Source organism: Rhipicephalus microplus, unplaced genomic scaffold (genome assembly GCF_043290135.1).
Source record: "Rhipicephalus microplus isolate Deutch F79 unplaced genomic scaffold, USDA_Rmic scaffold_52, whole genome shotgun sequence".
Taxonomy (NCBI): Eukaryota; Metazoa; Arthropoda; class Arachnida; order Ixodida; family Ixodidae; genus Rhipicephalus; species Rhipicephalus microplus.
The window spans coordinates 1-27,500 of NW_027464625.1; the positions used below are offsets into that span (position 1 = coordinate 1).

The following is a 27,500-nucleotide window of genomic DNA, read 5'->3' on the forward strand; positions in this document are numbered from 1 at the left end:
CTCCCGTGGAATTCTCGTCGCCTCTTGCCTCCTCCGGTTTTCCTCTGGCTGCGCTTTTCTGCCCGTTTCTAACACAACTGCAGAATCTGTGCTGCTGCCCAAGGGAATGACAGTGGCAAAGATTGACTTCTCTCCATTGACCTCCATCGCGACACTCTGCCCGTCTTCGTCACCAGTACCAGCTCCAGGTTCACGTTCTTTCCCTTTTCGACCTGTCATTGGTTCAGACCTCACACCAAAACAGTCTGAAGCACTATTGGCCCTTTTGGCTAAGCACAAAGCCTGCTTTGATAGCTGTACCACAACACTGAGTCAGACTTCCGCGGCTGTACATCGCATTGAAACCGACGGTTCTCGTGTGATACGCCGTCGCCCATATCGGGTTTCGCAATCAGAGAGAGAAATAATTGAAAAAGAAGTGAACGAGATGCTATCGCGAAATATAATACGACCTTCTTCGAGTTCCTGGGCATCTCCAGTCGTTTTAGTTAAAAAGAAGGATGGCTCTGTTCGTTTTTGCATTGACTACCGCGCGTTAAATAAGATCACACGCAAGGACGTATATCCTATGCCTAGAATTGATGACGCTTTAGACACACTGCAAGGGGCGAACTATTTTTCGAGCCTTGACTTACGATCAGGTTACTGGCAAATCCCCATGAACGAGGCTGACAAAGAAAAAACTGCATTTGCCACACCGGACGGCCTTTATGAATTTAATGTAATGCCATTCGGCTTGTGCAACGCTCCAGCCACGTTTGAGCGAATGATTGATACTGTTCTTCGTGGCCTAAAATGGAAGACCTGCCTCTGTTACTTAGATGATATCGTTGTTTTTTCAAGTACCTTTGCCCAACATCTTCAACGATTAGACGAGGTGCTACAATGTCTCTCCAAGGCTGGCCTTCAGATAAATACAAAGAAGTGTACATTTGCCAGCAAAAGCATCAAAGTCCTCGGTCACGTCGTTTCCAAAGACGGAATCCAACCAGATCCCGAGAAGATCGCAGCTGTGCTACAGTTCCCTCGACCGTCCAACCAAAAGACGTTGCGCAGCTTTCTTGGTCTCGCGTCCTATTTTCGTCGCTTTATACGCAACTTTGCTACCTTAGCGGCTCCGCTAAATAAGTTATTGGCCACTGGTGCTCCTTTCTCATGGTCCAACGACTGCGAATCTGCATTTGAAATTTTGAAAGAACGCCTGACTTCCGGACCAGTGCTGCGCCACTTCGATGAGAGAGCGCCTACCATACTCCATACTGACGCAAGCGCACAAGGCATTGGAGCAGTCCTTCTGCAGCGTGATTCCACCTCTAAAGAGCAGGTTGTGGCCTACGCTAGCCGGACTCTGTCAACAGCTGAGCGGAATTACACCATCACGGAGCAGGAGTGCTTGGCTATCGTATGGTCGATACAGAAATTCCGCCCGTATCTCTACGGTCGGCACTTCACCATCATCACCGACCACCACGCACTCTGTTGGCTTTCATCAATGAAGAATATGTCAGGACGTCTTGCGCGCTGGATACTGCGCTTACAAGAGTACGACTTTACAGTTACGTACAAGTCTGGCAAATGTCATCATGATGCCGACGCGCTGTCCCGGTGCCCACTTTCGCTCTCTCGTGACAATACGTCCACCGCATCGCGTTCGAATGACTCTGACACCCAGCTTGCCTCACAACACGTATCGCTCGCATCGCTGGATCCAATGCAGCTATCTTCGAACTCCGATTTACGTTCACTTCAGCTGGCAGATTCCTACTGTCGGTCTTTCATTGATCGCCTTCGCGGTGTCACTAAACCACCCAACAGCCGCTTGCGACGCCAGCTTCGACAATTTCGCCTTCAGGACGGTGTGCTTAAGCGCTACATTTACCATCCCACCGGTAACAAGTGGGTGCCAGTTCTTCCCCGCTGCCTTCGTCTTCGAGTTTTGGAAGCATTCCACGATGATATTGCTGCCGGTCATCTAGGCTTCCACAAGACCTACGATCGCATCAAGACGCGCTGCTTCTGGCCTGGCTTGTCCACAACGGTGGCCAAATACGTGGGCTCGTGCGCGTTGTGTCAGCACCGCAAGCGATCCACATCCCCGCCTGCTGGTTTCCTTCAGCCTCTTCCCTGTCCCACCACACCATTCGAATTTGTCGGAATAGACTTGTATGGTCCTTTGCCGTTGACACCTTCCGGTCACCGTTGGATCGTCACTGCAGTCGACCATCAAACAAGATACGCCGAGACTTCACCTCTTCATTCTGCTACCGCCACAGAAATCGCCAATTTTTTCTTGAACTCCATCGTCTTGCGCCACGGAGCCCCTCGCGTCCTTTTGAGTGACCGTGGCAAAGCCTTCCTTTCCAAGGTCCTGGATGAAGTCCTGCAGGCGTGCAATACAGTGCATAAAACCACTTCTACATACCATCCGCAAACGAATGGCCTTACCGAGCGCTTCCACCGAACACTCTCTGACATGATATCGATGTACTTGCATCCTGACCACAAAAATTGGGATAACATTTTACCGTTTGTCACCTTCGCATACAATACTGCGGTACAACGATCAACTGGCTACAGCCCGTTTTTTTCTCGTGTACGGCCGATCTGCCTCCTCGGTCTTCGACACGGCATTTTTCTTTGCACCGGCTCCAAGCAGTACCTCGCTCCCAGAAGAGTTCGCAGCCCGAGTCACACAATGCCGTGAAATTGCTCGCAAAAACACGGAAGCAACCCAAAAGGAGAGAAAACATCGCTGTGATAAAAAACGACGCGACGTGGCCTTTAATGCTGGCGATAAGGTTTTACTATGGACCCCGGTTCGAGCGTCGGGCCTTTGCGAGAAATTTCTTCACCGGTATGTTGGCCCATACACCGTTGTACGACAGACATCTCCAGTTAACTACCTCGTCACCCCGCTTCAGTCTGTCACTGACCGCCGTCTGCGCAGCACGGAAATAGTTCACGTCTCACGCATGAAGCCTTTTGTTACTCGTTCGGCCGATCTCTGACTGGCGGCCAGGTTGGCCGCTTCGCAGAGGGGGGGGGGGAAATTGTAAGCACATTCCAAGCATTTGATCGTTCTCACTTGCACATACCCATCATCATCGTTCTCACTTGCACATACCCATCATCATCGTTCTCGCTCTTGGTGTGGTTCTGAGCCGAGCCAGACATCGCAGAATAAACGCTTCTGCTCGCCCTGCCTGCTCGCCGTACCTAGTCTGCCTGCGTCTTTCAATATATATATATATATATATATATATATATATATATATATATATATATATATATATATATATATATATATATATATATATATATATATATATATATATATATATATATATATATATATATATATACATTGCCACTTGGCCGCTGGTTACGGCGAGCGCAAGCGATGGCTGCCCGCGAGAATGGAAGACGATGTTCTGGGGCAGCGCGTGCTCTGGCCAGTTGTTTATTATTGAAGCAGCCATCTTGCCACTTTTCGGTGCGTCTCCCTGCCGGCTCAGTTCTTCCTAGTTGAAGACCTTTTGTAGCACGTGACAACTGGTGGAGCTGCTGGGTAACCCCCAGCCGATGTTCCAAACGCCTCCAGGTATCCCTGTACCTGCAGAGACAACACCTGTCCACCGCTCAAGCCGAAGACTCCGAGGACTACCTCCTGAGCGTGGACCTCTTCCTGAGATGACGTCTGTCACACCCCCGAACGCTATGGAAGGCGCTGCAGCCTCCAACGCACAGGAAGGCGGTGCGACCACGCATCATACGCTGTGGAAGCCACGTGTGCCGAAGGTGTTCCACGGTTCCGTCTTGGAGAATGTCGAAGACTGGCTGGCCCAGTTCGAACGGGTTTCGGATTACAATGGTTGGACCGACTTCGACAAAATGAGGAACGTGTATTTCAGCTTGGAGGACGGCGCTCGTACTTGGTACGAAAACCGTGAGCCTTTTCCCTCGTGGAGCGTCTTTCGTCGATACCTGCTGGCAAGTTGGGCCAATCCCGATCGCCGCGAACGAGCCGAGCGAGAGATTCAGTGGCGCCTCCAAATGCCGAATGAAAGCGTCATGATGTACGTCGAGGACATGACGAACCTCTTTCGTCGAGCTGACCCCGACATGGCCGAAGAAAAGAAGGTCCGTCATTTAATGCGAGGAGTGAAGGAGCAGCTTTTCGCTGGCCTCGTTCGCTGTCCCCCAAAGACCGTGGCGGAATTTTTGACCGAAGCCACAACCATGGAGCAAGTGCTGCAGCAGCGCTCTACTGTGTACGACCGGCAAGTGAGTGCCGCTTCGTCAATAGGTCAGATCGGAGGTGCGGCAGGCAACATCAACATCGAGTCTCTTTGCGATCTCATTCGATCGGTGGTGCGCGACGAACTACAAAAGATTCAGTGCCAGTCCCAACCTACTGCAGGGTCTATTTGCAGCCTTGTCAGAAACGAAGTACGACAGGCTCTCCAAGTTCCGCCTTCCAGCTATGTCCCACCTGTCCCGGCGGAGCCACATCGTGCATCATACGCAGAAGCTGTAAGCCGATATATTCCTGCTTCACCGCGCTTCGTTAATTCTAGGCATCAGGATGCACTTCCTTCGCTGCAGCCAATTCAGCACTTAGAAAATCGGCAGCCACTTCCCAGAAAATCCGACGTATGGCGCACACCAGACAGACGGCCACTGTGTTACCACTGCGATGAAGCTGGACATGTGTACCGGGAATGTCCCTACCGTCGCCTCGGACTACAGGGTTTTGCCGTCGACGCGCCACGGCCGAGATTTGGCGAAAGACCGAGAGCTATTCAAGATTACCTCTCACAGCAGCGCATGCCACTGCGGCGGCAGTCACGGTCCCCATCCCCAAGGCGATCTTCTCCGAATTTTCGGAGCCTCCCAGGAGCGGCGCCGGTGCGCTCGCCAAGCCCTAGGCGGGAAAACTAACGACAGCGACCTTCGGGAGCGAGGCCGCTGACACTCGACGCAAGCAAGGCCTCACACCGACGCAAGCACGGACACGGAGCGATTCCCCGACGACAGCGACGAAAGCCAGAAGCAGATTTTCTCTGGATATACATGTGGTAGTCGACGGTCACCACGACGTTAGTGCGTTATTGGACACAGGTGCGGACTACTCGATCATAAGCGGGAAACTAGCAGCGCACATAAAGAAAGTTGTAACGCCTTGGTACGAAGCACAAATTCGTACTGCCGGCGGGCACGTAGTCACCCCAATCGGCATGTGCACTATCAGAGTGAGCATTCGGGGACGTACGTTTCTCGCCAGCTGCCTCTTTCTTCGTGACTGTTCCCGAGACCTAATCCTCGGAGTTGACTTTTTGCGGGAGCACGGCGCTATTATCGATCTTCGAGAGCGCACCGTGACGTTTTCGACAGCTGGATCCTCCGACATACCTGACGACATCCGTGACAGCACGCTTCGCATTTCTGCCGACAGCATCACGTTGCCTCCGCGTTCAAGCGTCCTAGTTGATGTGGTGTCTGACAAGTTACGAGATGGTGAGGTTGTCGCCGAAGGCAACTTGACGCTTTTGTTCGCGCTAGGTATCTGCGCTGCACGCAGCCTCGTCACGCTTTATGACGGACATTCTGCCCTACTTGTGACTAATTTTAGTAACGAGTACCGGCACCTGTTTCGTGACACCGCCATCGCTTTCGCCTACCCTATCACAGACGTTTCTGAATGCTTCGCATCTACATTAGCCAATGACGGGCTTCGACCGACACCAAGCGACGTGACTTCACTACTTGGAAAAGTCGATGTCAACTCGACCCTCTCGTAACAACAACAGACCGAGCTACGTGAACTGCTATATCAATTTAAAGAGTGCTTCGCCTCCACCACGAAGGTTCGTCAGACACCGATCGCCAAACATCGAATAATTACGTATACCGACGCTTCGCCCATAAAACAACACCCTTACCGCGTTTCGGCAAAGGAACGTGACGTTATAAATACTCAAGTCAAAGAGATGTTGCAAGATGACATTATCCAACTTTCGAAAAGTGCCTGGTCATCTCCGGTCGTGCTCGTGAAGAAAAAAGATGGATCACTGCGCTTCTGCGTGGACTACAGGAAACTTAACAGCGTGACAAAAAAAGACGTCTATCCGCTGCCTCGCATCGACGATTCCCTCGACAGACTGTGACGAGCCAAGTATTTTTCATCGATAGACTTGAAAAGTGGCTACTGGCAGATCGAAGTTGATGAACGAGATCGTGAAAAAACCGCCTTCGTTACACCGGATGGCCTATATGAATTCAAAGTGCTTCCCTTCGGCCTCTGTTCTGCACCTGCGACATTCCAGAGAATGATGGACACTGTTCTTACCGGTCTAAAGTGGCACACATGCTTAGTCTACCTCGATGATGTTGTCGTGTTTTCCTCCACCTTTGAGGAGCACCTGAACCGTCTGCAGACTGTGCTGGAAGCGCTCCGCTCTGCTAACCTGACACTGAAGCCAGAAAAATGCCATTTCGGTTACAAGGAACTTAAGTTTCTCGGCCATGTTGTCAGTGCGGATGGTATTCGACCAGACCCTGAAAAAAGTACTGCCGTGGCCTCGTTTCCTGTTCCACGTGATAAGAAGGCAGTGCGTCGCTTTCTGGGGCTCTGCGCGTACTACCGCCGCTTTATAGCCAATTTTTCTAGGATTGCTGAACCACTCACTCGACTCACTCGTGAAGATGTTCCATTCGTCTGGGAGGAAGAACAGGACGCAGCTTTCTCTGAACTACAGGAGCGTTTGCAGACACCACCAGTCCTCGCTCACTTTGACCAAGACGCTGATACTGAAATTCATACTGACGCCAGCAATGTGGGTCTTGGTGCTGTCCTCGTACAACAACAAGAGGGCACAGAGCGAGTGATAGCGTACGCTAGCCGCACTCTTTCCCGCGCCGAGGTCAACTACTCCACGTCAGAGAAAGAGTGCCTCGCTGTTGTATGGGCCACTATGAAATTTAGGCCTTTCCTTTACGGACGCCACTTCAAGGTAGTGACCGACCATCATTCGTTGTGCTGGTTAGCCAACCTACGGGACCCGTGTGGGCGACTGGCACGATGGAGTCTTCGTCTGCAGGAATACAATTTCACGATCGCTTACAAATCGGGCCGCAAGCACGAAGATGCTGATTCATTATCCCGTGCACCTGTCGAAGCTTGTGGCCACGACACCGAGGATGACGATGGTTTCCTTGGGGCCCTTACTACAACAGATCTGATTACGCGACAGCGTGCGGACGATGAAATTCGCGCAGTTATCGAAAACCTTGAAGGACTCAACTCGTCCATACCTCGATGTATTTCTCGAAGTCTGTCATCGTTCTGTCTGCGAGATGGGGTCCTGTATAAGAAAAACTCCAACGGCAATGAGAGAACCTATCTTCTAGTCGTGCCAACAGACATGCGTGACGACATTCTTCTTGCCTGCCACGATGAGCCCACATCTGGTCACTTAGGTTCCTCTCGAACTCTCGCTCGAGTTCGACAAGCATACTACTGGCCTAAGCTTTCTGCATCAGTTAAGCGATACGTGAAAAGCTGCCGGGAGTGTCAACGACGGAAATCCCCGCCACTAAAGCCCGCGGGGCTTCTTCAACCAATAGAACCACCCAGAGCGCCATTTGATCAAATAGAAATGGATTTACTGGGGCCTTTTCCACTATCATCTGCCGGCAACAAGTGGATCGTAGTAGCCACCGACTATTTGACGAAGTACGCCGAAACAAAGGCACTACAACGCGCTACTGCTTCCGACGTCGCCCAATTCTTTATGGACCAGATCGTTCTTCGCCATGGCGTCCCGTCGTGCGTAATCACAGACAGAGGAACAGCATTTACGGCCCAGCTCATTCATGACGTATTCAAGCTCAGCTACACGAGCCATCGCAAGACCACGGCATATCATCCACAGAGCAACGGCTTGACAGAGCGACTCAACAAGACCATTGCTGACATGTTATCTATGTACGTAGATGTCCAGCATAAGACCTGGGACCAGGTGCTACCGTACGTCACATTCGCGTACAATACGGCCGTCCAGGAAACTACTCGATTCACGCCTTTCCGCCTTGTCTATGGACGTGAGGTCCAGACCATGCTGGATGCGATGCTTCCACACAATTGCGATGCTTTGATCACTCCTGATGCTGTGCAGCTTACCCAGTACGCCGAAGAAGCACGCCAGTTAGCACGCCTACACATTACGCACCAGCAGAGTTCAGACGCATGCCGCTACAACGCTCGCCATCGACAAGTTGAATACCATCCAGGCGATCAAGTTTGGGTGTGGACTCCAGTTCGATGCAAGGGATTGTCTGAAAAACTGCTAAGTCGCTACTTCGGACCATACAAAGTCTTGCGACGCGTGAGCGATGTGAACTACGAGGTAGTCACTGACGGTGCCTTCTCACCACGACGCGAAGGCACTCCTCAGAGATCGTCCACGTGGTGCGCCTGAAGCCGTACTTCACGCGGTAGTGCGACTGCGCATGAACATATCGCTGTTTTTGTGTATGTGCGTATTTTTTGTTGGTTCGCCCCGACTTTGCCTTTGTACTTTCCGAGCATCAGAGTGATGCTTTTTTTTCTCAGAGTGGGATTAATGCCACTTGGCCGCTAGTTACGGCGAGCGCAAGCGATGGCTGCCCGCGAGAATGGAAGACGATGTTCTGGGGCAGCGCGTGCTCTGGCCAGTTGTTTATTATTGAAGCAGCCATCTTGCCAGTTTTCGGTGCGTCTCCCTGCCGGCTCAGTTCTTCCTAGTTGAAGACCTTTTGTAGCACGTGACAATATATATACCTTTTGTAGCACGTGACAATATATATATATATTATATATATATATATATATATATATATATATATATATATATATATATATATATATATATATATATTATATATATATATATATATATAATATATATATATATATATATATATATATATATTGCCACTTGGCCACTTGTTACGGCGAGCGCAAGCGATGGCTGCCCGCGAGAATGGAAGACGATGTTCTGGGGCCCAGCGCGTGCTCTGGCCAGTTGTTTATTATTGAAGCAGCATCTTGCCAGTTTTCGGTGCGTCTCCCTGCCGGCTCAGTTCTTCCTAGTTGAAGACTTTTGTAGCACGTGACAATATATATATATATATTATATATATATATATATATATATTATATATAATCTATATTATATATATATATATATTTATATATATATATATATATATGGATTCTGTCGAGAACTGACTGGATTGTGATTCTACGTAGTGCCTAATGTTTTTTTACAGCTCCTTTATCATTAAAATAATACTTTGATGTATCACTGACGGCATACGTCGTTTTCGGCTCTCAGAGACATTTTTTATTCGCTTTCACCCGACCTTCAAGAGAAGATGCATGCAGAAAGCTCGACCTAGGAGGCAAGCACTAGAGGGAAAGGCAACCCTGCAGCCGCTGTCAAAACACTGTAGAGATGGGGCGTTCAATAATCCGTTGAAATCGTACTGCAGTTGACAAGTGCTACAATGAAAAATTGGGATGCGTTTGTACAGACAACTTCGCGAGATCTAGAGCCCAAGTGTACTTGTATCTGAAAACGACAGTCATCGTCGGGGTCTTTCTTTCGTCGCTCTAGTGGCTTTCGAGAGAATACGGAAGCAATATGTGCATTCCATGAAGGCAGTCTGGAGCGGTGAGGGTGCGCCGGCACCATTTGGTGACGCTTACGTGTCGAGACCATCTTTACTGCTGCGTATCTGTTGAGCTTTACAGTAAAGAAGAAATGATTCATCGTTTTTTTTATTTGACCATTTTCAGAAGAAACCGGAAATGGAACTTTCTGGCTGCGCAGTGCGGCATTCAAGACTGCTCAATTGACCACGTTGCTGTAACGTGAACGAAAAAGAAAAACATGACACACAGTATACGATTTATTTCTTATACGTGAGCTGGCAAGTACTGCATGACAGTGTCGTTTGAAAACCCATTTCGGCTCTCATTCAGTGTCGAGGTGTAGGGTAGCCGATCGGGGGTTCCAGGGGCAAAATCTCTTAGTTTATCTTATTGTCGGAGTGTCATGCCGGTGTCATGGTCTCGGCTGATCGTCGTGTCATATCGTCGTCACGGTCCATCATAAGCGGGTATGCACCACACAAACGGGTTAAATACCACTGCTATGCATATAGGGACACAAACTTTCATTGGCACTTGCTTGAAAAATTATGTTTGGTTTAGCAGTGGTGTTGGAACTCCCGACAAAATTTACCAGGACACTCAAGTTGTTTGTCTAAAACCAGAGAAACAAACGTGCGACTCTATACGGCAAACTCGTCTCTTTGAAACACAACAAACATATTATGTTAAGTGATGGTTTGTCAGATGGCCGGTGGCGAGTAGAGCAATAAAGATGAACGATATTGCTGTGGGAACCTGCATGCATTATCGATAGTGGAACTGAAGCAAGATTGCCTACATTCCCGTTCACCGCAATTATTTTCTTCTTGGGGCAGAACATCTTTAGGGTCTCGGTTTGTCGTCCAGCCACGTCATCGTCACGGTGCATCACAAACGGATATGGACCCCGAAAATAGCGTAGATCCCACCCTCGCCAATGTCCACACTATGTTTCTGGTTAAACTCTATGCATGCCTTCTATATTTTTACAGCGAAAGCTCACAACAAGGGTCACGTGGGCTATAGTTATCCACCACCGCCATCAATGTCCGTAAACGCTATCGTGCAAGATAATAAAAAAAACTTTGTACTTAAGAACACTGTGAACACGATAGGATTTGAACCCGGGTACTCTGCATGCCAGCCCATTGTTTTACCACTCAGCCAAGCTTGTGCTTTAAACTCCGCTTAAAACTCACCGCAAGCAGGTGTGATGTCCACAAAGGAATCGCGTTAATGTAAGTAATAAAGCGTTTTACAACAACCAAGGAACAACCAGGCGTTACACAATGCGAATTGTGTAAGGAGTGGGTCGTGAACGCTCCAACCCATTACAAAAGCTTCAGGCGTAATTTTTCATCGTGGTCAGTCACCGCGTGAAAAAAAAATTCTCAAAAAGTTTACGCAAATGTATAGTGGGTATCATATTTCTCTGAAGAATGACGAAGGATGGCATAGTGAATGCCGCCTACTATACAAAAATTGTCATGATTTATGGCGTAGTGGGTACACTGCAAGTGTGGTTGTAGCATTTGCCCAAAAAAGGCATTGACAGGCTGTTCTTTTTTTTTCAGGTTTTGCTGTGACTGTGCTGCACGGTCCACGCAGACCAGGCGTTTTTTGTTTGTTTGTTTCCTTCATTCCTTACATCTCGACACCTTCGGAATTTGTCGCCTGAACAAAGCATTAATGAAGCTTCCTTAGTCTTCACACCACTTGTGCGTAGTTTTCTTTTTTTCTTGCCGTGTTATGGAACCGGAGTGCGTTGTTTGAAAGGAACGAAACAGTGATTCGAAAAAAAAAAAGTCTGCTAACAGCCTTAAGTGGTGCGCTTTGCGTTTTTTCTTAAAATATCAAGCACTTTGTACAAAAAAGAAACAGCATTTGTGTGATGAACTACTTTTACTCCCCCCACAACAACAACAACAACAACAACAACAACAACAACAATAATAATAATAATAATAATAATAATAATAATAATAATAATAATAATAATAATAATAATAATAATAATAATAATAATAATAATAATAATAATAATAATAATAATAATAATTTTTTTAGTGCTCATTTACTTGTTAGTAGATTCACTTTGTTGTTGCTTTGTATAGATCCTACTTGTATATATTCTTGATATTTGCAGACTTTGTACTTTTGTTCGTACTTTTCCCCTCCTGCCTGGGCCTATTAAGGCCTGCAGTATTCCTAAATAAATAAATAATAATAATAATAATAAATAATAATATACTTTAGGTCTGATTGATTGATTGATTGATTGATTGATATGTGGGGCTTAACGTCCCAAAACCACCACATGATAATGAGAGACGCCGTAGTGGAGGGCCTATTTTACGTTCCCAAAATATGACATGATTACGAGAGGCACCGTAGTAGAGGGCTCCAGAAGACTATCTGTTCTTCTATGACGTGCACTACTGACAGCGCAGAGTACACGAGCCTCTGACATTTCGCCTCTATCGAAACGCAACCGCTACGGGCGTGGTCGACCACGTGACCTACGCGTCAGCAGATAAGAGCGGTAACCACTTAACCACCGAGCCTGACCACTCCCACCCTCTCGTGCATTGTGAGCACTGCTACAAGTGTCATTGTGCGCGATATTTTTATCCGGTGCAGCGAGCTCAGCCGCTCTGCACGTAAGATTCGCAAGAAGCAAACATTGCTGCAACACGCTTCACATTTTCCAAGTTGAATTTCACAAAGCTGATGCCCAACGTGGTGACACGCGGTGTTAAAAAAAGAAAATGTAAAAAGTACACGGGGGATGCTGAGAACTTATTAACAACGTGAAGCTGGAAGCGTAGGTGAAAGTCTGAGCCCACGTGGCGACGCGTGGGCACCGTGCAGAGGAGTATACTTTAAAGGCGACAACATCGCGAGAACATGCAGCCTAGCCCGCAGAAACAGCGAAATTGAAACTGAATGTGCTTGAATGCGAACACGATTCTCGTGACTTCCACGGTCTAGACCGTATACAAACTTGTCAGGGCCGTGGACGTAGCCTCGGTGTGGAGCACACAAATAACTTATAAAAGACGTTATCAGCTTACAAAATTCATAACGTTTTGACGGCGTCAACCGGGTTGGTTCTCTCATTTTCTCCGACATGTGAAATCGCTGCTGCCGATTTTGGTCTCCTCAGGGCAGCGCTAAAAATTTTGCTAACGTGTCATAGGACACCTGTAAACGGAACGGAAATGTGGATTCAGCAGGTTGGTTAATTAGGCTTTAAGTAACACCATTTCGAAACACGGAGATGACGACGCAGAATGATGCCCATAAACGTTTACATATTTCTCCCGAGTACAAACTGCGAGTTTCCAAGCAGTTCTTTAATTTTTTTCGGGAAACCGTGAAGTTTTGCGCGTATAGTTTGGAGTGCACGAAGTCGCATTAACAGCCTGTTTTTAAACTTGTCACACTCGTCTCTTTCATCAGGCATCGTAACTACCTAGACATGAGTATGGTATGCTACTTACTGGAATACATGATAGGTAGGGATCTTTTTTGAGCTATGGTAAATGTTTTGTGTCAAGAATTAACAAGTGCGTAAATAACTATCTCTGCTCCCAACCCGACAGGCCTGGTGTGCGAGGTAGGCTACATCAACTAGTCCAAAGCTGTGTGCCTTGCCTGGAGGCACTGCACTTAACGAAGTGCTCGGCAAAGGAGAACTATGTACAATCTGCTTAAGCTGGTTTTAATGAGGGGCAACGTGGAATGCATGAGTGGTGCAGCACGTGTTCATATTCGGAAGGAGACGGAGTAGGCTCAGTCATTAAACCACTGGCATTAGTACGTCGCGCAGTGACTGAAGAAGAGGTGGCACTGAGAATGGCGCTGTGGTTTGTGCTGTTACTCCTTTGCTCATCTATATTTTGGAATGCTAATCTTTGCAGAAACATCCGTTTCGCTTGAAGCTGCGTATGGGTCAGAGGAAGTTCTCCACATCAAACTTCTTTTTTTGAAAGTTTAAACAACGACAAACGTATAAAATCGGTTTAAAGTTCCAATATCTTCCCGGAGTGAATGATAATGAGGTGGGCGAAGCTCCGGAGGTTTTTAGGTGATACCGCGAATCTTCCGAGGACCTTGCCCGACAAAATTCTGAGAACCTCGCCGATTCCCACTCTCTTAATCTGGGGTCCACTTCCCGTTGAGCCCGTTTCGCAGTGGCGTCTTTACGCGCACCGTCTCGGGTTCCGCCCAGCGCCACGCTCACTTGGCAGCCGCCTCTCGAGCCACCAAGTGCGATGCGACACGTACGGCGGCGATCCAGGAGTATGGGAGATAACGGGTGCGCCAGCGCAGCAGCCAATCGGAGACCAGTAACCGCTCCAACGCCATCTAGTGTCCATTCACCCAACCACCTTATTGCCCAAATCTCTAAGGGACAGTGCCATTTAAGAAACTTTACAAGAAACGGCGATGACAGTACAGAATGCGTACAGCTCCATCTAGTATATTGTCACACAACCGCAGTTTGCATGCATCTCTATAAAACAGCGCAATATATTGTATGATAAGGGAGACGCTACTGGGTACGCCGGAGGGACGAGGGATCGTCCAAAACCTTTAAGGAGTTTTGCCCCAAAAAACGGCGCGGAATAAAAGAGCTGTTGCGTGTGTCCTTCTTTTTCTGCTCTTTTGTACTGGGCGCTGTGTTGGTTTCTAGCTCGTCGTACCCACCCGTCTAGGTGTCTAACGAATTAATGATGGTGTATGGCGGGATCATATTTAGTTGGACCTATTTTGGCATGATTCAGCTGAATGTAATAATAGCCACATCATGATATCGGGCGTTTCACGTCCCAGAACGACGATACGGTTAATTAAGACGCCGTAGTGAAGGGCTCCGGAAATTTTGCCCACCTCGTGTTCTTTAACGTATACATATTACAGCACACGGGCTTATACAATTTCACCTCCATTGAAATGTGACCGCTACTTCGGGATCGAACCCACGACCTTCGGACGGCAGCCGAGCACCCTAACCACTGCTCCACCACGGGGGACTAACCCGCATGCTATTTGGCATCTAGTTGAAAAGTCTAGTATTAGGTGTCTAGTTGAAAAGACATGGCGGCCGCGTGACATGAAAAATTGGAGAATAAAACATTTGAGCTCCTGTCAGACGAGAAAATATCTTGTCACCGTGAGGAGAGTCACTTCACCTTTGGTGTCATCAGCACAGGCTGTCAGAAAAAGGATGTTTCTAACACTCGCTATAAAAGACACTTTCATATACGGGCATGATGGTTCAACTCTTGCCTATCGTTTAAACTCTGCGATAACTGCACAACAATTTCAGTTATTTTCAATTGAACGGGATCTGTTGATCAAAGTCTGTGCTTGTGTGAAAGTACACTCACTATTTTAATATGCAAGCGAATGTTTACTGCAGTGTATCTGGTCAGTCAAAATAAGAACTTACTTTTATGCAGCTGCGGAATACGCAGTATCTTGGTGCCACCCGAATACTTAGTAATTCAGGCGAAATATTGAGTTTTGATGGAAAACGTCTAAACGGCGACAAATAAGTGTGCCCTACTCTCCCTTCGGACAGTGGCACGCATGTTTGTTTTTTGGTGACTAATTTCTTATTCCGTTTTAAGTTCAACTAAAGAACATTGTCCGAGTATAAAATGTGCGTTACTCACTGGTCCAGGAGTTGCCGATGTTGATCTCGTGGCTCCAGTGCATCCACATCTGCACGCAGATGAAAGGTGAGGAGCAGGCGATGTACAGCAGTATAACGACAACTGTAATCTTGACAGTCTTGATCTTGGCCCTGGACAAACCACGCACAGAATGGCTCCGCGGTCCCATGAAGCTCGCCGGTTTCTGGTTTGTCGACCTGGCAAACGACGCGGCACGACTGGTCGAGGCCCCCTTGAAGCGATATGCGCGACCCGCCATGCACGTCGCTTCAGCTTCCGAGTTGCACCGCTTGAGATACAGGTTCCTCCAAATGGCGCGGCAGATGCGCACGTACGTGAAAGTCAGCACCAACAACGGCACGAAAAATACGGTGACGCCGTACCAGGTGACGTACGCACGCAGACCCCACGGCTCTACGTAAGTGCCCCAGCAGTCGTGGACGCCGGGCGAGATCTCCTGGTAGCTGAAGATGAACAGCTGCGGCCCGCAGCACATCAGCGACACTATCCAGGCTACGGAGATGAGCAGCTTGGACTTGTTCGGCGTCCACGAGCAGTTCGAGAGAGGGAAGCAGATGGCCTGGTACCGGTCTATCGCCGTCACTACCAGGACGTATGATGAGAGGTACGGTCCCAGAAGCTGACCGAACTTGACGAGTTTGCAGGCTACGTTTCCACCCCGAAAGCGATAAGTGGCGTCCCAACCGAGTTGTGGCAGCACCGTCAAGAAGGCAGTGGTCAAGTCGGAGACGCATAGGTGTAAGAGGAAGTAGTACATTCTCGTCATCTTGGAACGACGTGCTGCCAACGCTGCAAGTACACAACCGTTGCCGGCCACAGTGAACGTAAAAATGAGAGCGAGCACGCCGAGCTCAACCTGTGCCAGCGATTCGTCGCGACTGCCTGCCCACGTTGTCGCATTGACTGGTGCCACGGTGCTGTCTATGGTGTATACAGGCGGTGTCGTGAATGGCGCTTCCTGGCTCGCCACCAAGTCCATGGTGGCGACTGGACGGTGGCTGAAACTGTGCTGAGAGAGAAAGAGAGAGGGAAAGAAAATACGCCTTCATTTACGATAATGAAGAGGCTGTTGTAAAAAAAAGTATTCAGGTGTGTGCAATTGACTAGCACGTGTATGTATATCACGTCTTGCTTTAAGCTCAGGTACTGACCTCAAATTTCGTTTAACAAAACGAACACTTTATTAGAAAGCGAGCAGCATGTTCATCTAGGAAGGCGCCATAGAAAGGGCATAAATATTCGATGTCTTCTTGCGTTGGAACAACCTACTTCATTTAGATTAATTATGACTTTTCTAGCGTCACCATTCATCACAAAATGCTGAATGAAAGAACGAAAGAAAATAACCTATCGTCGCACAACTTGCATTCACAATACTGAAGAAAAAAAGAAAAAAAAATACTTCATGTTGTTTTTTGTGTTGACCAAGTGTAGTGATTAATATTCAGAAAAATAAAACAGAAATAAATGCTTCTCGGAGAGAGAAAACAACAAACCAACAAGCGGGATCGGATTCAATGCGTATAACGTGTAAATACTTCTTTTCGCACTTTGCGGTGCACGCTAATAAACGCTCGATGAGAATAAAAAAAAACAGTAAGAGTTTTTCTACTGTTCCAAACACACCAACATTATTTTAATGTAGTGGCCCTGTCCTTATAGCACGCAAGTGTTATCCCCCTTGTCTTACTCCCTGTCTCTCTTTCCCAATTTCCCACTGCAGGGTAGCGAACCAGATACTTGCTTTACAGTTAACCTTTCTTCATACCATATATCTCTTTTATTACTGGGTCCACTAAGACCTCATCGGCATCATTGCCATCATGGAAGCAACGCCGTAAAATATGAACGAACACAGGACAAAAAAAAAAAAACCAGAGAAAAAAAGTGCCGCCATATCCACGAAGTGAATGATGATGAGGGGGCGAAGCTCTGGAGGAAAACCTGGTAAACCATGAATCTTCCGTACATTTTGCCCACTCGATTTGATTACAATGCTCCCCTCTAGCGTACGTCACTGCACTAAATCGAACGATTGCCTTCCACCAATGACACCTGCCATATGTGACATCATTCCTATTTTATAACATCTCGCATCTTTCATCATCAAATACAAGTACCGCCATCTAGTGAATACTGCAAGAACTAAACGAGAGGTGGCTACATACAAGGGACGCTACCGCCATCTAGTGAACACTGCAAGAACTAAATGAGAGGTGGCTACATACAGGGGACGCACAGCCCACGCCCTAAGGAGCTTCGCCCCTAAAAGTTTGATTGATTTGGATAATTTGCGAACGGGACCCACGATCTCTCGGTCCTCAACGAAAGGTGTCCGGCGTACAACTTATTGTACCACCGACGCACATGCGCGAGGTTTCGCAAGCACACATATCTCTCACACCTCCATCTCACTCGTATGTTCGTTGGCGGGGTGTGGTCCCCGTCTACGAGCGATGAAGTACAGTACCACATCATGACACTAACAGATGTAGTTCAGTAGTTTCAGCGCTACAGGGGCTCACAATGTATTGTGTAGAAAACTCTACGGCCGGTTCGATTTGCCATACGCGACGATTCAGCATGGTGACGATGCAGTACGCACTTCGACTTCCACCTCGTGTTAAAGGTGACGACTTGTCAGTCGAGTATGTATAGTGCGGCATCCACATGCACCAATAGCTTTTGTCTTACACCTCTTGTTTCGAGAGCGACAGCACCGGCTAATAAAACTGCTGCTAAAAGCGAGGCACAGAGACAATGACGTCGACGGGTGAATGTCACGCAATGAGCGATTTGGTGCAGAGAGAGACTTTCACGGCTCAAGGTGTCTCTCTCATGATGATAGTTATAGCGCGAGAACAAAATGATGGCAGAGGGACAAGAAGGAGACGACAAAAAAATCCCAGCATATCCACCGGGTGAATGATGATGAGCGGGTTGAAGCGTTCATCAGCCCATCCGTGCTTCCGTCCGTCTGTTCGTTCTTGCTTCCGTCCGTCCGTGCAACCATCCGTGCGTCCATCCATGCGTCCGTCCGTGCGTCCACGTGTCTATCCATCCGTCCATCTGTTTGCTAGTCTGTCTGTCTGTCTGTCTGTCTGTCTGTCTGTCTGTCTGTCTGTCTGTCTGTCTGTCTGTCTGTCCACGCGTCCATCTAGTGAACACTCCAAGTACCACCATATCCCATCTCGCATTCCTTGTAGCACATACCCGCTCAACGAGTATGTGCCACCAGCGGCTACGTACTACCATTGAGGGACCATGGTACTACTACATACATGCATACAAGGGATGGACAGACCCACGCCTTAAGGAGCTTCGCCCCTCAAGAGTTCTCGCGCTATAACTATGATCATGTCATACCAAGTAGCCCAAATCACCACACTTGTTCTCTCATGTTCCTGAAGTGCTGTGTGCGTGAACAGAGGGGTAGGTTGCACTAGGACAGGGCAGCGTGGGACTTGGGGTTGGTCATGGCACATCTTGACGCAGTAATAATAATAATAATAATAATAATAATAATAATAATAATAATAATAATAATAATAATAATAATAATAATAATAATAATAATAATAATAATAATAATAATAATAATAATAATAATAATAATAATAATAATAATAATAATAATAATAATGTGTAGGGTTCTACATCCCAAGACCACAATACGATTATGAGAGACGTCGTAGTGGTAGGCTACGGGAATTTCAGCCATCTGGTGTTTTTTATTGTGCACTGACATCGCACAGAACATGGGAATTTGCCTTTACGCCTTTATTGAAATGCGTCCAAGATGACGAGAATGTACTACTTCCTCCTGCACCTATGCGTCTCCGACTTGACCACTGCCTTCTTGACGGTGCTGCCACAACTCGGTTGGGACGCCACTTATCGCTATGGCCGGGATCGAATCCGAGACCTTGATGTCAGCAGCCGAGCACGCTAGCCAATGCTTCACCGAGGTTGACTCTCGGCACCTTGGATTAGCATGCATATAGAGTACTGGTATTTATTACAAGCTTGTTGATGCCATAATTGCATGATATTCACCCTGTTATTGGCCCGATTGTATGTTAAATACTTCATATACCGCAAGGGTTAAGATTAGTCTTCAGGGTGGAGATGTGCCAATAGGCGTAAACGTAAGTGCATTTCAGGTAAATTGATGACACAGCTGCCAAAACACCAACGGATGCTGTGCCCACTCTCGTACATCAATATACAATAGTCAATGACCACGTGAAAACGAGGTTCATTTTCGTGTTATACATATTCCTAGATGGAAAGATCAACCGTCTTTTTTTAGAACTTTAAAATAATACGCTATAACAAGGCTTGTACCACATCTGGGCCAGAAAAGGTGGTCAATAGAGGTTTGGAACCAGCACAGCAAGCTCCGAAATTGCCAGCTATTCTGAATCAACACGGCATATATATTTTGAAGTATATTCATTCTGAAATGCTCCCTTGCACTTTCACATCGGCAATTAGGGTATGGTGGGGGGAATGGCAACGTCAGCTTCAAAATAGGGAATATTTATTTTATTTCGCTTCTTGAAATTTAACATAAATGCACGAAGATTTTTTCGTACAAGTCATGTGCTAAATAAATGTTGCCATGTTGCCAATGCTGAAAACAATATTTTAAAAATAAAGAAATAATTATCTATATGTTTCATTTTGTCCCAACCTGCGGGGCAAAATGAGACGCAGCGTGGGGCAAAACAAGATAGTGTAAAAAACAAATATTTCCTTCAGTTTTTGCAGTAGCAATACTAGAAGCTCACTCTGTGGGGCCCCACGCCGTCTTAAGGAACTCAGTCCGTGGACTACACGCATTTAATCTAGACAGAACGCGTTGTTGTGTTGCTCCAAAAATTTTTGCAGATCAAACAACGCCAGTCTTTCTTCATGCTAATGCTGTCTTTTGTTGAACGCTTGCACCTCATTGGATTTTCCAGCCATTGAGGGCTAAATATATTCTGGCATACCTTTACTTCTTTTTGCCATTTTGATGCAGAACTGCTCAAAGGCTTCATGGCTTTTAACATTGAGGAAATGAATACAAAACTGTGCTGTATTCATACTTTATAGCGCTTCTATTTGTGTCTTTTTTCTCAGTTAAGCGATTGGAGAAACATTGTTTAAAACATTCTTTCCGCTCGATCGATGTGAGCAATCATTAACTTTACACATGAATAGGTAGGCAAGATTCAGTACTTGTCGCTGGAAAAGAGAAACAAAAGAAAGTCGTTTTGGTATTAGCTACAGAGCCAGGCAAAGTGGATGTCGAGTTTTGCCCCATGTTCCATTTCGCACCACCCTACCCTGTATATCTATCTATCTATCTATCTATCTATCTATCTATCTATCTATCTATCTATCTATCTATCTATCTATCTATCTATCTATCTATCTATCTATCTATCTATCTATCTATCTATCTATCTATCTATCTATCTATCTATCTATCTATCTATCTATCTATCTATCTATCTATCTATCTATCTATCTATCTATCTATCTATCTATCTATCTATCTATCTATCTATCTATCTATCTATCTATCTATCTATCTATCTATCTATCTATCTATCTATCTATCTATCTATCTATCTATCTATCTATCTATCTATCTATCTATCTATCTATCTATCTATCTATCTATCTATCTATCTATCTATCTATCTATCTATCTATCTATCTATCTATCTATCTGTCTGTCTGTCTGTCTGTCTGTCTGTCTGTCTGTCTGTCTGTCTGTCTGTCTGTCTGTCTGTCTGTCTGTCTGTCTGTCTAACCAACTAATCAAGAAACAAACAGACTAGATAAGTATTTAACTAACTAACTAACTAACTAACTAACTAACTAACTAACTAACTAACTAACTAACTAACTAACTAACTAACTAACTAACTAACTAACTAACTAACTAACTAACTAACTAAATAGGTATGTATATATTATGTTTGTATTTTCACATCGTTATCGTCAGAGCAAGTCTAGAGTGAAATGGTCATATCAGACACTCGTGCATAATATATTCACAGGAGCGACTCGACATAGATAGTGAGAAAGAAACTAAAAGAACGTTTTATCACCGGTCATCGTCGCCTGCATTTGTTCTCCTCACCCTATAAGTCGTATCTTCTTTAATATACGTAAACCCTGCTTACCCGACGTCCTACTGGGAGTCATCGTGCACATATATATGGCTATACGGCGGCACACAGTGGCGCAAACGCAAATTTCCGACCAGGAATAAAAAAAAAAAACAAGTTTTTGTACGCGCACAGTTCACGGTCGGTTGTCGGACAATCCCGGGAAACCGCAGCTGTCTTTCCCCGCTACAACCGAGCAACCCTTTCGTCAGGGTTTACTCAGTGTCTACGCCCACGCACTGCCTCAAAAGTTGGCGCGCATGCAATAAATCACCAGTGTGGCGCATTTGTCTTCCCCCTCAACGCTGTCAGTGAAAGTTTGCGCTGGGCTCGCATCTTTCTTTTTCTCGCGAGAAGCTGAGAAACACGACCACTATTTGCGAGCAAACAAAGGTTCCTCGTTAGGAACCGGATGAAAGGAACACTGCCCTTCTGACGTATGGCGCACTCACGAAACCGTGGTTACTTACTGTTAGAGTCAAGGAAATAGGTTGCTTTTCTAGCTATTGTAGTGCAACTCAGCTGAGCACCTAATTATGTAGTTTACACGAAGAGCAGCGCAACCATGGTTAGAGTTATCAGCGTCCCTATACTTTTAAGTGGCACTTAGATGTAAGGCTGATTAACTAGAGGCAAATATCTATTACATTTAGTTACGCAAAAGACCGCGAATTCTCGTATAAAACCGTACCCACGCACGCACCCACAAAGAAAACGGAAGGTTGTGCTTATAACGGGGGTATAGCGGGTTAGATGCGGGCGTTATGTGTGTGTTTTTTAAAGACGATAGTCTTTCTTGAGGACTTTCGACGCAAAAATGTTGGTCTGTCTGTCTGTCTGTCTGTCTGTCTGTCTGTCTGTCTGTCTGTCCATTCATAACGGCATCGGGTACTTGAAACGGCCGACCCCATCCGCAGCGCCCACTTATTTTGCTCATGGTTGAGTGTTCATGCCTGTGAAATCGTCAAATAAGAAGTAATAATTGCGCACGTCTGGGGCACCATAGGAACACGTATGTATTCTGCATGTGCGTCTCTTACTAGAAAAGGCATACATCAGTAATTTTAAGAACCTTAGCGCTTATCACGCTGCGCTGACCATGCAACGCTTGTACGGAAAGGCGAGTGTTTCCAACGCTTTGCTAAGACGAGACGGTGGTGGCACCTACCCGTCGCCTTGCGTTCTACACCTTATCACCTCTGAGATGGGTTCGCACACCCGTCTCAAAGCCACGCGCTTTGTTTTATAAGACAACTGCCAGATGGCGCTTATGTTCACGTGTGACGTGACTTAATGCGCTCGTTCGCCTCCGCTGCACGCTCGAGGCACTCTAACGCAGCGCCTCCGGAATCACCGATTTTCGTGCGCAGAACATGAAATAAATGTCTTGTTCACTCTCTCCACACGCAAGACTATCGTCTTTCGACGACATTTGCAGATTACATGCTAATACGGGGCCATTTTTTTTTTGTTTCTGGGTGTAGCTTATTCGCCGGGGAGAGTAGTATGCGAGAAAACACGGAACTCACATGAATTTCGCTTAGAGTTCATGTAGGTTCATTCAGCTTCAAAATTGTGCAGACTTGTACAAGTCTGAGCATACTAAATTTCCCCGCAGTTTGAGGCTGTATTCATTCAAACAAGGCAGTATATGTTCTTAGCACGTTTTAGAACAGGACAGAAATATAAATTAAAGGCGGCCTGACCAAACAGTGGAAATATTCGACATTTTATTGTGTCTTTGGAGTTCGTAAACTTTTTGCGTTGACAGTAAATCAAGAAGAAGCAGAAGAAGTTTATTGATGGTGTCCAGCGAAGATGATTTGGGGCGGGCCTCATCCGTGACGTAGGCGTTGGCCGCGAGCCCTTGGGCTCGAGCGGCTTCCTCGGCTCGCTGGACGACCCTCAGTTATTCTAAATAATACTATAATTACTTTGCTTCTCTCAGTATGGCCATCTACGTAAAAAATGAATAGAAGTATCAGTGTTCTCATTTGTGACAGCTGTGTATATTGATGTCACAGGCGTAGCTGAAAATGTACCCTAGAAGAGGGGGAGGGAGTGGAGGTTTGACCTTTTCTATTTTGTTTATGCGTATCGTGACTTGCAGACACGCACCACGCATATACAGAATGTAAAAGTGTTGGGGATGGCGCAGGAGAGAGGGGGTCATCTGTGTGATAGAGAGTTATCTGTATTAGTTGTTAGGGCGTGTTAAATCCCTTCATTTCTGCCGGATCTCTTGCTTCCTCAGAGCAATGTTTTGCCTGAATTTTTTTTTTCATATCTATTTTGTCAATCCCACTAACTTGCGGGGCGTTGCCATAAAATTTTTTGTTGTGTGTATGTGTTTCGTTTAAGATATGGATTTCACAGTGCTGGCATGTATAACGAATGAGACCAGAGTGAGACAATGATTGCTACTTTGTGCTGTACGGTTGCGGAAATGTGAACACTTTGGTATATTTGCTACAATGTACACGCTGTTTCTATGCGCGCGCAGCCTCATATAAAGAACGCAGCCGAGAAATGCATTGACAAAACTGCGAATTTGTTTCGGTAGTTACACCTGAACAACGAAGTTACTCTAGCTAATTAAGCCAAGGAGGTTATTATTTGTCGTTGTAATTACGAACCTACTACTGTCACCAGATAACCTTCGTGTAATGACATTGTGGCAAACTGAAGATAAAAATGCAGTGCGTGTGGCAATTAAGCAGAGATGTAATTTGAACCCGGGTTCTCTTCACGGCAGTCAAGTATTCTACCGCTGAGCCAAGCCGGTGCTATAAACTTTTTCCATGTCAGCCAAGCCGGTGGCATAAACTACTGTAATGTAGCGTGGTAGGTGTTAATAATACAACAGGCGTCACAAAATGTGAACAGCGTAACGAGTGGGCCGCTTAAAGCTTCCAGCCCGTAGGAAAGGGCTAAACCATAATTCTTCATCTTCATAAGCCATGAACGAAGTGCGCATAATGCCTTAATGATATGTAGCGGACTTCTCGTTTTTCCTTAGAGTGAAGAATAATGTCATATTCACAGCAGCACGGTAATTATGGTCTATGGCGTTGTGGGTAGCTTGAAAGTGTACTTTCAGTAGTTTCCCCATGACATTTCACATCTGGCTCTAGAAAGAACGCTATTCCAGCTTTAGCTAAGACTGTGCGGCATGTTCTGCGCAGACCTGGCGCGCTTCTTTCTGTCCCACTCAGCCAAAAAAATTTTTTAGCAAGCGCTTATGTCCTTGAAACGTTGATTTAATCGGCGCTCGTGAATGGGATGGCTCAAATTTTCTGGGGAAAGATCACCATACTTTATGAATTCGCATAAAATACCGGCTTGTACTTGAATGGCCAATTTTATTTATATTGTGTTTAGTGCCCCGGGTTATGTTTAAATAAAGCAGAGAAAGAAAATCACACATTATGCTGTTCTTATCAAGAAGTGTGACTTGCCTTGATTGAGGCTACTAAGAGCTTCTTGTGCTGCACAGTACAATGTGTAAGTCGCAGGGAGTCGTTCACGTACTATCATGTGTGCAGCTCTCGGAAGAATAGAAAAAAATAATAAATATATTTTCATAGAACATTCACTCAAGAGAGTGGCCTTCGAAACAATCAATGGGTATTATGTGCAATCTAGCGCTCATTGTGTCCAGCGATTCTGTGCAGGTGCTATCAAATTGCATTAGCTCCAGACGGAAGCTTATAACTCATAACTGATATGTTGGCAAACCTCATTGTGAGGCGAATCGGGCGAAGTAAAGCCGCGTTTTCGTTAAAAAGATATCCTGTATACTTGGTTTTATCTTGTTGAAAAGTGTACGAGAACAAGTCAAGCAATGAGGGACGTCGCAGTGTATTTTTTTTCGAGCTGTTGTGACGAGCTGACATCCCTGCTGATGTATTATAACCAAGAAACGAAAATTATTATCTCATTTGATTTCTGTTCGAATGAAGCATTTGCTACGCATTTTGCTAGGACTCCAACATTACACATTCGTTGATTTACGTATTTATACCATTCCTGCAGGTACTGCTGCAGGATATCACCTGACTGCAAGAAAAAATGCAGGAAACGACTTAAACAGCCGCGACTATTGCTCTCTTCAACCTAACTGTTAAAATGAAGCTTTAACGAAAGTGGACAGCGATGTTTTATAGTCGCAAGGGTAGCAAAGCATTATTATGATTTCACGAGATTCGAAAGCTTGTTTTTTTTCCTACCAAGGTCGTCAACTTTTTCCCTTCCTTTAAAGACCAAGTTGGTTTAATTGAAAGCCGTACTCAACAACGTAATTCTCGGTGGTCGCATTTTGATGAAGGTGATATGCCAGAGGCCCGCTGGCTCTGCGGGGTCGTGTGCGCTAAAGAATTCCAGGTTGTCGAAATACGTGGAGCCCTCGCCCATGATCATATTCTGGCTCGCGTGCGTAAAATCCCTCTTTATTATTATTATTATTATTATTATTATTAGTAGTAGTAGTAGTAGTAGTAGTAGCCAAGGTACTCACCGTCGGAGAGCGAGAGACCCGTTGTTAGGTATCCACTAATGCGAAAGTAACGGTACGATTGCGATGAACGGAGGGCCACACAACAATCGCGTGAGATGAACGATTCAGACGGTAGCTCGCACCACTGTTGGGCAACATGGTCCTCGCCATCAAAATCCTCGAAAAATCCCTAAACGAACTTACGGGAGTAATGACGTCATGTAGTTCGAAAAAGTAAGGACTTTACCTTGAATAGTTAAAAAAATATAATAACCCATGTTATAACATCCTTTGGCACAGAAGTAACGACGACTGTGTACTACACTTATTCGATTGATCTCCGTGCGCACGTGGCCTCTTCAACGGGCGTCTGTTCCGCGCGGAGATGAGCGCTCTTGTGCCGGGAGCTTTGGAGAGCACTGGTTGTTCGATCCCGCGGAGTGGCGCGCGTCCCGACTCCTTTCCCTCCCCATCGCGCTTCCCCTCTCAGGAGTCGTTTTTCCCCTTCCTGTCCTCCCTTGTGAGCGCTTGTTACACTCGTCGATTAGCGTGTCGTGATTCATGGCGTTAGAGGGATAGAGTCGTCGCAGCGAGTGGTGGGAAGGAAAATGACAGGTGTAACCTTAAGACACATAAACAGAGCAGAGTGGGTGAGGGAACAAACCGGGGTGGAGGGTATCATAATTGAAATCCAGAAGAAGAAATTGACATGGGCCGGGCACGGTGCGCGTAGGCAAGATAACAGCTGGTCATTAAGTGTAACTGCCTGGATTCGAAGAGAAGGCAAACGCACGAGGAAGAGGTAGAAAGTTAGGTGGGCCTATGAGATTAAAAAGATCGCGGGTATAACGTGGTAGCAGAAAGAACAAAACCGGGGTTGCTGGCAGATCACGGAAGAGGCCTTTGCCCTTCACCGGGCGTACCCAGGCTGCTGCTGTTGCTAATGATGATGATAATGATGATGATAATGGTGATGCTGTGAGAGGAATAATTGACTTGCAGAAAAGCAGCGAGGTCGACCTGAGCTAGTTTATTTATTTATTTATTAGAATACCCTCAGGGCCCGTAGGGCATTACAGAGGGGGTGGGTACAACATATATAACACACAAGAAAAAAAGACAAAATAAAGAAACAAGTATCAGATGCGCAAATCAGGAAGGCAACAGAAGTCAACTGAAAATGTATAAGAATTCAAGCACATACAAGACAAAGATAGATAATGGAAACTGCGTATAGTTACAAGCATTGCTGAGAAATTGCAGTCTTGAATAACAAAGGGTCTGTTATTGATACAACGGAAGAGGGAAGGTGGTTCCAATCGGCGGCTGTTTTCGGTAAGAAGGCTGCTGAAAAGAATTTGGTGCGGCAAAACGGAATGGCAACCTTATGCTGATGATCAATGCGCGATGAGTGGTATGATGGTTGTGAAATGAGG

The 27,500-nt window shown here is 46.2% G+C and overlaps 1 protein-coding gene across 1 annotated transcript; it reads right to left on the reverse strand.

Annotated features, from left to right (window-relative positions):
• Positions 1–15,373: 15,373 nt before the first annotated feature.
• LOC142788296 (vasopressin V1a receptor-like) lies at positions 15,374–26,237 on the reverse strand. Its single transcript, XM_075884894.1, has 2 exons — positions 26,086–26,237; positions 15,374–16,411 (listed from the first exon to the last, which is right to left on the reverse strand). The coding sequence occupies exon 2, from the start codon at positions 16,379–16,381 to the stop codon at positions 15,374–15,376; it is 1,008 nt and encodes a 335-aa protein (XP_075741009.1). The 5' UTR covers positions 16,382–16,411; positions 26,086–26,237.
• Between the last annotated feature and the right edge of the window lie 1,263 nt (positions 26,238–27,500).

What these genes read in the sequence shown, in the direction of transcription:
- LOC142788296 (XM_075884894.1), bottom strand. Translation starts at nt 16,381, where the DNA reads ATGGACTTGGTGGCGAGCCAGGAAGCGCCATTCACGACACCGCCTGTA.